Raw genomic sequence first — 12,500 nt, 5'->3', positions numbered from 1 at the left:
CGGTCCTGCTGCTGGTTTGTTGCCCTCCTACGGCCTCCTCCATGTCTCCTGATTTACTGGCCTGTCTCCTGGTAGCGCCTCCTGGATGAGCTGCACTACCTGAGCCACTTGTGTGGGTTGTAGACTCCGTCTCATGCTACCAATCGAGTGAAAGCACCGCCAGCATTCAAAAGTGACCAAAACATCAGCCAGGAAGCATAGGAACTGAGAAGTGGTCTGTGGTCCCCACCTGCAGAACCACTCCTTTATTGGGGGTGTCTTGCTAATTGCCTATAATTTCCACCTGTTGTCTATTCCATTTGCACAACAGCATGTGAAATGTATTGTCAATCAGTGTTGCTTCCTAAGTGGACAGTTTGATTTCACAGAAGTGTGATTGACTTGGAGTTACATTGTGTTGTTTAAGTGTTCCCCTTTTTTTTTGAGCAGTGTATATACACACACACATACACTGCCTGCGTTTCATCATTTCATTAGGTATGAGTGCATGTGCTTGAGTGTGTGTCTGTCAAAGTCAAATAAGGAAAGACGATACACACGTTCATTATATTAATATAATTCTGGCCTTTATGTTTATATTAAAAATAGCATTCATTAACAATAACAATATACAACAACAATAATTATCATCAGCAACAATAATTACACTTAGGAACCAGAGAATGACACATCCTCCATCTGAAATAAGTTAAGAAATAAAAAAAACACCATGTTTAAATCATGTACAGTACATACAGAGTTGGATAACATTTATCTCTCAGAGCCATTCCAAAAAGTTTGACATTGTTTTTCAAAGCATCCCATCCCAGATTCTATTCCTCCCTCGGTGATGGCTGTCCCCACTCCCTTAGCTCAGTGGTTCTCCATCCTGGTTCTAGAGTGCTAGGACCAGGAGTGAGACATACTGCCTAAGCTAGTCTTATTTCTAGCCTGATACCTGGGGTAGTCCAGGGGTGACAAACTCAATTCCTGGAGGGCCGAGTGGCTGCGGGTTTTCAGTTCTCCCTTCTACTTGAAAGATTAATTAAGGTCAGCAGTAAGGAAATTATCTTTAGCTGGTTGTCTAGTTCTTAAATGGACACAAATGAAAGGGAACATAAGAAAAACCAGAAGACCTACAACCTTCCACGGAACTGATGCTGACAGCCCTGCTCTAGTCTCAGGATGGGGAAGAGAGAGACATAACCACTATGGCACAATGAAGACCTACAGCCTTCCACGGAACTGATGCTGACAGCCCTGCTCTAGTCTCAGGATGGGGAAGAGAGAGACATAACCACTATGGCACAATGAAGACCTACAGCCTTCCACGGAACTGATGCTGACAGCCCTGCTCTAGTCTCAGGATGGGGAAGAGAGAGACATAACCACTATGGCACAATGAATGACCTACAGCCTTCCACGGAACTGATGCTGACAGCCCTGCTCTAGTCTCAGGATGGGGAAGAGAGAGACATAACCACTATGGCACAATGAATGACCTACAGCCTTCCACGGAACTGATGCTGACAGCCCTGCTCTAGTCTCAGGATGGGGAAGAGAGAGACATAACCACTATGGCACAATGAATGACCTACAGCCTTCCACGGAACTGATGCTGACAGCCCTGCTCTAGTCTCAGGATGGGGAAGAGAGAGACATAACCACTATGGCACAATGAATGACCTACAGCCTTCCACGGAACTGATGCTGACAGCCCTGCTCTAGTCTCAGGATGGGGAAGAGAGAGACATAACCACTATGGCACAATGAATGACCTACAGCCTTCCACGGAACTGATGCTGACAGCCCTGCTCTAGTCTCAGGATGGGGAAGAGAGAGACATAACCACTATGGCACAATGAATGACCTACAGCCTTCCACGGAACTGATGCTGACAGCCCTGCTCTAGTCTCAGGATGGGGAAGAGAGAGACATAACCACTCTGGCACAATGAATGACCTACAGCTCTCAAATTCGAATCCGGACCTTCAAAGCCAGTTCCCCTGCTTTTTTTCTTTGTTCCCCACTAACCAGGGACTGACTTATACCTGGGGTGGCTGCTATTCATAACCAGGGAGAACAGAAAAGCAGCAGGCTCCGGACCTCGTAGGGTCAGAGTTCAATTCTCCTGATATACAGTAAAATCTCCAGTTCCTTATTGTAACCTGGGTGTTTGACTGTTGAGTCAGTCAACATCGCTACATTGTTGCTTCCGTGTTTGGCAAGACAAAGACAACAGACTTCCCTACAGCTGAAACACACAACTCCCCAGGCGACGTTGAAGACCTACTGAGCAACAATTCCCTTGAAATATTTCCGCCACACATTCCAGGCTATGTTGAAAAAGTTGAAACATCTAAGGTATAGAGTCAGTGTTGGATGTTGAGTGTTGAGTGTCTGTCATCTGAGTAGTCTATGGCCTCCTGCTATGGTGACTATGGTGACGTTTGGCATATGTTCCTTTCTCTGCTCTCCCAGTGCAAAAATGCTGTCCTTTTATAGTTCTATTTCTGCTCCACTCTATCAAAGAGAGAACAGCTAGACCTGTTCAACGTCTCTTCAACAAAACACTCCTATGTTTTCACTCTGTTTTCCAGTTCTATACCTGCTTTTCTCTGTAATAGATATAGGACAACTAGAACTGTTCTATTGAAATGCTCTCTATGCGCTCCCTCTACTTCTCCCTCTATGTTTTCTAATTCTATCTGCGCTCCAGTGTGTAACTACTCCAGTGTTTGGATTGGTTAGATCCAGATGTAGACAGAACATTGAAAGATACTGTAGTAGTAGAAATGACATGTCTCTGTGTGTGTGTGTGTGTGTCCTGAGCTTCTCGCTCCAGATCTAAGATCAGCTTCCCCTCCACCAATTCTAACATTAACCATTAGCAAGGAAAATGCTAAACTGACCCAAGATCAGTGTCTAAGGGCGCATTCCCCCTACACCGAGCTTCTTCTTTCAGTGCTTCATTATCCATATGTTCTATCCCCCTTTACTCATGTTATCCCCAGTTCCACCAGTCATATTCCCAGGACAGTTATCCCCAGTTACACCAGTCATATTCCCAGGACAGTTATCCCCAGTTACACCAGTCATAGTCCCAGGACAGTTATCCCCAGTTACACCAGTCATATTCCCAGGACAGTTATCCCAGTTACACCAGTCATATTCCCAGGACAGTTATCCCCAGTTACACCAGTCATATTCCCAGGACAGTTATCCCCAGTTACACCAGTCATATTCCCAGGACAGTTATCCCCAGTTATACCAGTCATATTCCCAGGACAGTTATCCCAGTTACACCAGTCATATTCCCAGGACAGTTATCCCCAGTTACACCAGTCATAGTCCCAGGACAGTTATCCCCAGTTCCACCAGTCATATTCCCAGGACAGTTATCCCAGTTCCTCCAGTCATATTCCCAGGACAGTTATCCCCAGTTACACCAGTCATATTCCCAGGACAGTTATCCCAGTTCCTCCAGTCATATTCCCAGGACAGTTATCCCAGTTCCTCCAGTCATATTCCCAGGACAGTTATCCCAGTTATACCAGTCATATTCCCAGGACAGTTATCCCCAGTTACACCAGTCATATTCCCAGGACAGTTATCCCCAGTTACACCAGTCATAGTCCCAGGACAGTTATCCCCAGTTACACCAGTCATATTCCCAGGACAGTTATCCCAGTTATACCAGTCATATTCCCAGGACAGTTATCCCAGTTACACCAGTCATATTCCCAGGACAGTTATCCCAGTTCCACCAGTCATATTCCCAGGACAGTTATCCCAGTTACACCAGTCATATTCCCAGGACAGTTATCCCAGTTACACCAGTCATATTCCCAGGACAGTTATCCCCAGTTACACCAGTCATATTCCCAGGACAGTTATCCCCAGTTACACCAGTCATATTCCCAGGACAGTTATCCCCAGTTACACCAGTCATATTCCCAGGACAGTTATCCCCAGTTACACCAGTCATATTCCCAGGACAGTTATCCCCAGTTACACCAGTCATATTCCCAGGACAGTTATCCCCAGTTACACCAGTCATAGTCCCAGGACAGTTATCCCCAGTTACACCAGTCATAGTCCCAGGACAGTTATCCCCAGTTACACCAGTCATATTCCCAGGACAGTTATCCCCAGTTACACCAGTCATATTCCCAGGACAGTTATCCCCAGTTACACCAGTCATATTCCCAGGACAGTTATCCCCAGTTACACCAGTCATAGTCCCAGGACAGTTATCCCCAGTTACACCAGTCATAGTCCCAGGACAGTTATCCCCAGTTACACCAGTCATAGTCCCAGGACAGTTATCCCCAGTTACACCAGTCATAGTCCCAGGACAGTTATCCCCAGTTACACCAGTCATAGTCCCAGGACAGTTATCCCCAGTTACACCAGTCATAGTCCCAGGACAGTTATCCCCAGTTACACCAGTCATAGTCCCAGGACAGTTATCCCAGTTACACCAGTAGGATAACATAGTTTATCTGAGAACAGTTTCCATTGTCAACCCAGTACATTCCAGTGAAAATATCCACATCCAAGCTCTGCATTGTCTCTTAGAAATAGATGGCCTCAAGCACCATTTTGGGCCTATAAGATTTCAGTTCTATTCTCAGCAACCAATCATAGTCAAGCTGCAGAGCGGGGCGTGTTCCATGGCCTCTAAATCAACCAATCAATGGCTGTTGCAGCAAGCAATCTAATAATATCCGCCGAACACCCTCCTTAACTGTCCAATCAGTAGCCAGTGTTCAAAGTAGGCGGAGCTAGAATTATACCAGCCAATGGCTGATGGGAGATGTAGTTTGCTTAGCTCCTTTTTCAAAGGTTACATCACTCTACTTCCAGTGTTAAACATCCAGAACTACCTCCTTTCTAAGGAGTCTCTGTCTGAGATTGTCCATTGTCTTGATATCGCGGTTTAAATAAAGCTAGCAGATTTTTTATAGAAAGATGCTACATGCTACATTCTGGGGTGCAAAGATTGACACAGCCTGCAGTAATGTCTGTTAGCATAGCCAGCAGTAGAGTCCAGAAGTGCTGCCCAGTCTCCAGTGTCCATCTTGAGGTTCCATAACCAGCAGTAGAGTCCAGAAGTGCTGGCCAGTCTCCAGTGTCCATCTTGAGGTTCCATAACCAGCAGTAGAGTCCAGAAGTGCTGGCCAGTCTCCAGTGTCCATCTTGAGGTTCCATAACCAGCAGTAGAGTCCAGAAGTGCTGGCCAGTCTCCAGTGTCCATCTTGAGGTTCCATAGCCAGGCAGTATCCCTCAGTATTCATTAGGGCACACAACGTTTTATAAAACAAGAAATTAGGGTTTATTCCATGTTGTTTGTGTCCCTGTTTCAGTACGTTTTCTTCCGTTTGGTGCCTAATGAACACGACCCTGGGTGGGCCCAGCAAACACAGTCGACCCAGTTGCCTGTAGAAGAGAGGTAGAGGAGTTAGATAGTCTCTCATTCTCAAGCTTTTCATTCCCCCCCCTCCATACTATGTCTGACTTTTTAGTATCTACACCCTCAATTTATCTTCCTTTCTCTCCCTCCTTCTCTCCCGCTGACTCCCTCTGTCTTTCTTACCTTTCCATCTGCTGGTCTGCCTCCCCCTTTTCCACCCCTCCTCCCTCCTCCCTCCTCCCTTACCATCTCTCTCTACATGATCATGGTTCGGAGGGCAGCCTTGCTGATGCGGCTCCGGTGTTTCCTCCTCCTGCGTCCGCGGGGAAGGGCCGGTCTGAACGGGCCCTGGGGAGGCTTGGGGGGAGGGGACGGGGTGCTGGGGGACCACCCTGGGGCCCTGCTGGAGGACAACGTGGGCGGCACTGGACAAGAGAGAGAGGAGGGAGAGAGAGGTGGAAGAGGGAGAGAGATAGAAGAAAGAAAGAGAGAGAGAGAGAGAGAGAGAGAGATGCATTGTGTTAGATAACATAAAATAGTCAAGAACAGTTTAATGTAATCACCTCTGAGGCGGAGGTAACAATGTCTGTAACTCCCATCACGTTTGTGACCGCTAGGAACCTGTTTTAACAGAAAGTGGAAGTTCAGGTCCCATGTTGCAGGGGGAGGGAAAGAATGACAGGACACATATGCTCATATAATCATACATGTGGTCCACGACAGTCAGGACCACAAAAGAAAACAGGTCTACTTCCTCTAACAGCCTCTTCCCCTAACGTCAACTCTCACAGGCATACATAGTTACTGACCCATAACATACACACACCCACACGTGCAAACACATGCATTCGTGCACACAGGCACACACACACACACACACACACACACACGTGCAAACACATGCATTCGTGCACACAGGCACACACACACACATGCAAATACATACACATACTCATACACACACACACATGTGCAAACACATGCATTCGTGCACACAGGCACACACACACACACATGCACATACATACACATACACACACACACACACACACACACACGTGCAAACACATGCATTTGTGCACACAGGCACACACACACACATGCAAATACATACACATACTCATACACACACACACACACACACACACACAAAAACAAATTCCCAAATTCCCAGTACCTGGTCTTTGTGTGGTGGTGGTTTGTGTTCGAGACTGACGATGGTGAGGATGATGATGGTCTTGATGAGGAAGATGAGGATGAGGAGGATGATGCTGTTGTTTCTGGCCCAGTTCTCGCTGTAAGAGTTCTAGAAGTTTCTTCCTGCTCTCCTCCTCTGTGACAGAGTCACCCTGATTGGTCGACTCTGAGTGTTTTTGTTCCTGATTGGACAGCTCTGTCTGGCTGTGTCGCTCTTTATCATCCTCCTTTCCGTGATTGGTCACTTCTGTCACTGCCTGTCCCTGACTGGTGACCTCTGTATCCTTTAGAGCGTCTCTATTGGCCACCTCTGTGCTTGAGTCATTATCATCGGTCGGTTCTGTGTTGCTGTGGACCAGTTCTGGTTTGTGATTGGCCGGTTGTTTTGTGTCAGGTGGTCCGCTGCTGTCGGATTGGGGAGCGTTGTGTTTGTATTGAGTCCTGAGCTCTGGCTCTTGGCTGTATGGTTGGTACTGTTGTTGTTGATGTTGTTGATGTTGCTGTTGTTGCTGTTGTTGTTGTTGTTGATATTGTCGCTGTTGTTGTAGATATTGTTGTTGTTGGTAGTACTGTTGTAGTTGTTGCTGTCTTCCTATCTCCTGTGTCCTCTCTGTGTTGTCAATGTGTTGCCTCTCTCCTGTGTTGGGCTGTGTGTCAGTGTGTGTGCGGTGGGGTGTTTGTGACCCTCTCTCCTCCCCTCTCCCCCCCTCATACCCACTGCCATGCCCTATAGGGAGCTCATGAGAGGGACCCATCTGTGTGTGTGTATCTGTGTGTGTTCCTACCTGCGTCCCTGACCCTGCCATTGGGTGTGTCTGCGTGTGTGTCCGTGGCTGTGTGTGTGTGTGTGTCCCTACCTGCGTCCCTGCCCCTGCCATTGGGTGTGTCTGTGTGTGTGTCCGTGGCTGTGTGTGTGACAGGGTGTACTTGTTCTGCCACTGTCTCTCCAGCTGCCCCCTGTCATCCACATGGAACCTCTGATTGGCCTTCATATTGTCATGGCGATGGAGGTCTTCCTTGGAGAGGGAGGGGGGTTTGGGGGTGAGTCGGGGGGGAGGAGGGGGGAGGGAGGTGGACCTGGCTGCAGCTGTGGCCGAGGGGTGTGTCTGGCAGCGGCAGGAGGCGTGGTCTTCCACTGAGATCACCGCCTTGTCGTAGTGGGGTCTCTTATCGATGTACTGGATCCTTGTTACCTGGGGGGGGGGGAATGTTGTTTGTAAATCTGATGAGGTGATATGCCTACTGGACATATCCATGAATGTTTATATGTAGGCCTACATATGTCAGTGTAGCTTAGATTAGGGGTGTATAATATTTATAGGTATATCCATGTATACAGGTGTATATGTAGATAGTGTATATAGGTGTATATGTAGATAGTGTATATAGGTGTATATGAACCTGTAGATAGTGTATATAGGTGTATATGAACCTGTAGATAGTGTATATAGGTCTATATGAACCTGTAGATAGTGTATATAGGTGTATATGAACCTGTAGATAGTGTATATAGGTGTATGTGTACCTGTAGATAGTGTATACAGGTGTATATGAACCTGTAGATAGTGTATATAGGTGTATATGTAGATAGTGTATATAGGTGTATATGAACCTGTAGATAGTGTATATAGGTGTATATGAACCTGTAGATAGTGTATACAGGTGTATATGAACCTGTAGATAGTGTATATAGGTGTATATGTAGATAGTGTATATAGGTGTATATGAACCTGTAGATAGTGTATATAGGTGTATATGAACCTGTAGATAGTGTATACAGGTGTATATGAACCTGTAGATAGTGTATATAGGTGTATATGTAGATAGTGTATATAGGTGTATATGAACCTGTAGATAGTGTATACAGGTGTATATGAACCTGTAGATAGTGTATATAGGTGTATATGAACCTGTAGATAGTGTATATAGGTGTATATGAACCTGTAGATAGTGTATATAGGTGTATATGAACCTGTAGATAGTGTATATAGGTCTATATGAACCTGTAGATAGTGTATATAGGTGTATATGAACCTGTAGATAGTGTATATAGGTGTATATGAACCTGTAGATAGTGTATATAGGTGTATATGAACCTGTAGATAGTGTATATAGGTGTATATGAACCTGTAGATTATAGGTCTATATGAACCTGTAGATAGTGTATACTGTGTAAGTGTCGGGACACACTGCAGTAGCCGGTTATGTGTGTACACTTTTAGAAAAAAATAGGTTCTTCAGCTGTCCCCATAGGAGAACCCTTTTTTGGTTCCAGTAGTTCTTCAAAGGGTTCTCCTATGGTTGTAGATAGCATCGGGGTATATATATACCTGTAGATATCGTGTCTGAGTAACCGTGGGGACGCACTGTAGCATTCTGGTGTTACAGCAGCCAGAGCAGCGCTGCACCTCCACACACGGCGGCCACAACAGGAAGTTGGCGTTGCGTCGGTCAAGCATGGCTCTGGTGACCTCCATGACCTCTGTCCTGACCTTACACACCGCCTGCTGGGCTGGCTGGGCATCTACTGGGGGAGGAGGGGAGGGAGGGAGAGAGGGGGAGGATGTTAGACTACATCATGACCTCTGTCCTGACCTGTACACTTTTAGAAAAAAGAGTTCCAAACAGGTCCCCATAGGAGAACACTTTTTTGGGTTCCAGGTACTGTAGAACCCTTTTGGGTTCCATGTAGAACCCTCTGTAGAAAGGGTTCTACCTGGAACACAAAAGGTTTCTACCAAGAATAAAAAGGTTTCTACCTGCAACCAAAAAGGTTCTTCAAAGGGTTCTCCTATGGGGACAGCCGAAGAACCATTTAAGGTTCTAGAAAGCACCTTGTTTTCTAAGAGTGTACAACACCTGCTGGATCTTCGCTGGAGAGAGAATGTAGTTATTATTCTTAAATGAATTGAATTCAAATCGAGGGAGACAGATAGAGATGGAGGTGGGAAGAAATAGAGAGAAACACAGGGAGGGAGGGAGGGAGGGAGGGGGAGAGGGAGAGGGAGAGAGAGAGGGAGAGGGAGAGAGAGAGAGAGAGAGAGAGAGAGAGAGGGAGAGGGAGAGAGAGAGAGAGAGGGAGAGGGAGAGAGAGAGAGAGAGAAAGAGAGAGAGAGAGAGAGAGGGAGAGGGAGAGAGAGAGAGAGAGGGAGAGGGAGAGAGAGAGAGAGAGAAAGAGAGAGAGCGAGAGAAGAACAGGTACAGTAGACAGACTAACCTAGGTTTCTCCTGTATCTTCCACGGGTGTCATTTGAATGAATCTCGTTGGCCGATGGTTCATCTGGCTCCACCTCTAAACGCAAGAAAAGAAGGAGAGAAAGAGAGAGAAGGAAGAAGAGAAACACAGGAATGTTGAGTCATTCAGTCAACCACCTGTATTCAACCATATTTTCTCTGTTCTATTGTGTAAAGTGTGTGTTGTGAAAGTAACTTCTGTCAATGATGCCTTGTATGCATGGCTTTATAGAAAGTCCTCTTCGCTTGGTGATTACTGTCATTTTGACCAACTGTAAGAGTCTGAGTGTGTTAGTCTGGGTAGGAGAGATAATCATTGTTCACCACACAAAGGAAGTGTTTTTTTCTAAAACAATCACAGTCTATTTATTGCTGCAATTTGTCTGAGCTATCGGGAATGTGTGTGACTGGAGATATGAGTGTTTAAATATAGTGTTGTGTGTGTGTGTGTGTGTGTGTGTGTGTGTGTGTGTGTGCGCGCGCGTGCGTTCTGAAGGCGTCATATCTTGCCCTGTTAGGCATAATGGTCTATAGTTAACTAATAACTGTCTGTGTTTGTGTCTGGATAGATGTTTATGATATAGAACAGATATTGCATTGTGCTTTATTGTATTTCCAGTCCACATTTCTGTAGTCTAGACTATTCTCTTTTCTTTCTCTCAAATAGCTATTCTTTCCTAACCGTGATGCAATCTTTCCCTTTCTCTTTTCCCTCCATAGACGAGAATGGGCCTGTCTAAAACCCCCACAACCACATGTTAAACTGGCTTTGATCTGTCTGACTATATGGCTATTAGTGGGAAAGATAAGTGTCTGTCAGTCAAACTGTCTATGTATTGTATGTCTAGAACAATGTGTGTGTGTGTGTGTGTGTGTGTGTGTGTGTGTGTGTGTGTGTGTGTCTAGGACAATATTCTCAGTGTTGTGGTTTCAGAGCTAAGGTCAGAGAATAACTGGCTAAACATAGTTGGCCTTTGTGTGTGTGTGTGTCGGGTGTGGTACGGTGATCACACACACACAAACACACATGGCCTTGTCTTGTGTCTGAGTCTCTCTCTAATAGTCTAACTCTGTATCTCTGGTTAAAGTATCTAATAGTCTATCTCTGTATCTCTGGTTAAAGTATCTCTCTAATAGTCTAACTCTGTATCTCTGGTTAAGGTCTCTAATAGTCTAACTCTGTAACTCTGGTTAAGGTCTCTAATAGTCTAACTCTGTAACTCTGGTTAAAGTCTCTAATAGTCTAACTCTGTAACTCTGGTTAAGGTCTCTAATAGTCTAACTCTGTAACTCTGGTTAAAGTATCTCTCTAATAGTCTAACTCTGTATCTCTGGTTAAAGTCTCTAATAGTCTATCTCTGTATCTCTGGTTAAAGTATCTCTCTAATAGTCTAACTCTGTATCTCTGGTTAAGGTCTCTAATAGTCTAACTCTGTAACTCTGGTTAAGGTCTCTAATAGTCTAACTCTGTAACTCTGGTTAAAGTCTCTAATAGTCTAACTCTGTAACTCTGGTTAAGGTCTCTAATAGTCTAACTCTGTAACTCTGGTTAAAGTCTCTAATAGTCTAACTATGTAACTCTGGTTAAGGTCTCTAATAGTCTAACTCTGTAACTCTGGTTAAAGTCGCTAATAGTCTAACTCTGTATCTCTGGTTAAAGTCTCTAATAGTCTAACTCTGTAACTCTGGTTAAGGTCTCTAATTGTCTAACTCTGTAACTCTGGTTAAAGTCTCTACTAGTCTAACTCTGTATCTCTGGTTAAAGTATCTAATAGTCTAACTCTGTAACTCTGGTTAAGGTCGCTAATGGTCTAACTCTGTAACTCTGGTTAAAGTCTCTAACAGTCTAACTCTGTATCTCTGGTTAAGGTCTCTAATAGTCTAACTCTGTATCTCTGGTTAAAGTCTCTAATAGTCTAACTCTGTAACTCTGGTTAAAGTCTCTAATAGTCTAACTCTGTAACTCTGGTTAAGGTCTCTAATAGTCTAACTCTGTAACTCTGGTTAAAGTCTCTAATAGTCTAACTCTGTAACTCTGGTTAAGGTCTCTAATAGTCTAACTCTGTAACTCTGGTTAAAGTCTCTAATAGTCTAACTCTGTAACTCTGGTTAAGGTCTCTAATTGTCTAACTCTGTAACTCTGGTTAAAGTCTCTACTAGTCTAACTCTGTATCTCTGGTTAAAGTCTCTAATAGTCTAACTCTGTAACTCTGGTTAAAGTCTCTAATAGTCTAACTCTGTAACTCTGGTTAAGGTCTCTAATAGTCTAACTCTGTAACTCTGGTTAAAGTCTCTAATAGTCTAACTCTGTATCTCTGGTTAAAGTCTCTAATAGTCTAACTCTGTAACTCTGGTTAAGGTCTCTAATTGTCTAACTCTGTAACTCTGGTTAAAGTCTCTACTAGTCTAACTCTGTATCTCTGGTTAAAGTCTCTAATAGTCTAACTCTGTAACTCTGGTTAAGGTCTCTAATAGTCTAACTCTGTAACTCTGGTTAAAGTATCTCTCTAATAGTCTAACTCTGTAACTCTGGTTAAAGTCTCTAATAGTCTAACTCTGTAACTCTGGTTAAGGTCTCTAATAGTCTAACTCTGTAACTCTGGTTAAAGTCTCTAATAGTCTAACTCTGTAACTCTGGTTAAAGTCTCTAATAGTCTAACTCTGTAACTCTGGT

At 44.6% G+C, this 12,500-nt stretch overlaps 1 protein-coding gene across 2 annotated transcripts in view; it reads right to left on the bottom strand.

Annotated features, from left to right (window-relative positions):
* Positions 1-544: 544 nt before the first annotated feature.
* The window catches only part of LOC118938189 (transcription factor SPT20 homolog), a 23,557-nt gene continuing 11,601 nt past the window's right edge, over positions 545-12,500 (bottom strand). Inside the window, exons 3-8 of one of the 2 annotated variants that reach the window (XM_036940126.1) lie at positions 9,810-9,884; positions 8,923-9,119; positions 6,573-7,785; positions 5,642-5,820; positions 1,942-5,421; positions 545-1,849 (exon numbers count right to left, since the gene is read on the bottom strand). In XM_036940126.1, coding sequence (XP_036796021.1) covers positions 5,651-5,820; positions 6,573-7,785; positions 8,923-9,119; positions 9,810-9,884 — 1,655 coding nt within the window. In that variant the 3' untranslated portion in view covers positions 545-1,849; positions 1,942-5,421; positions 5,642-5,650. The remainder of the gene's footprint in view (positions 1,850-1,941; positions 5,422-5,641; positions 5,821-6,572; positions 7,786-8,922; positions 9,120-9,809; positions 9,885-12,500) is intronic. The other variant, XM_036940127.1, reaches the window with a different exon arrangement.

Source organism: Oncorhynchus mykiss, chromosome 13 (assembly GCF_013265735.2).
Source record: "Oncorhynchus mykiss isolate Arlee chromosome 13, USDA_OmykA_1.1, whole genome shotgun sequence".
Lineage (NCBI taxonomy): Eukaryota > Metazoa > Chordata > Actinopteri > Salmoniformes > Salmonidae > Oncorhynchus > Oncorhynchus mykiss.
Note: the sequence above shows the minus strand (reverse complement) of the source record. Positions and strands in the feature narration are given on the sequence as shown.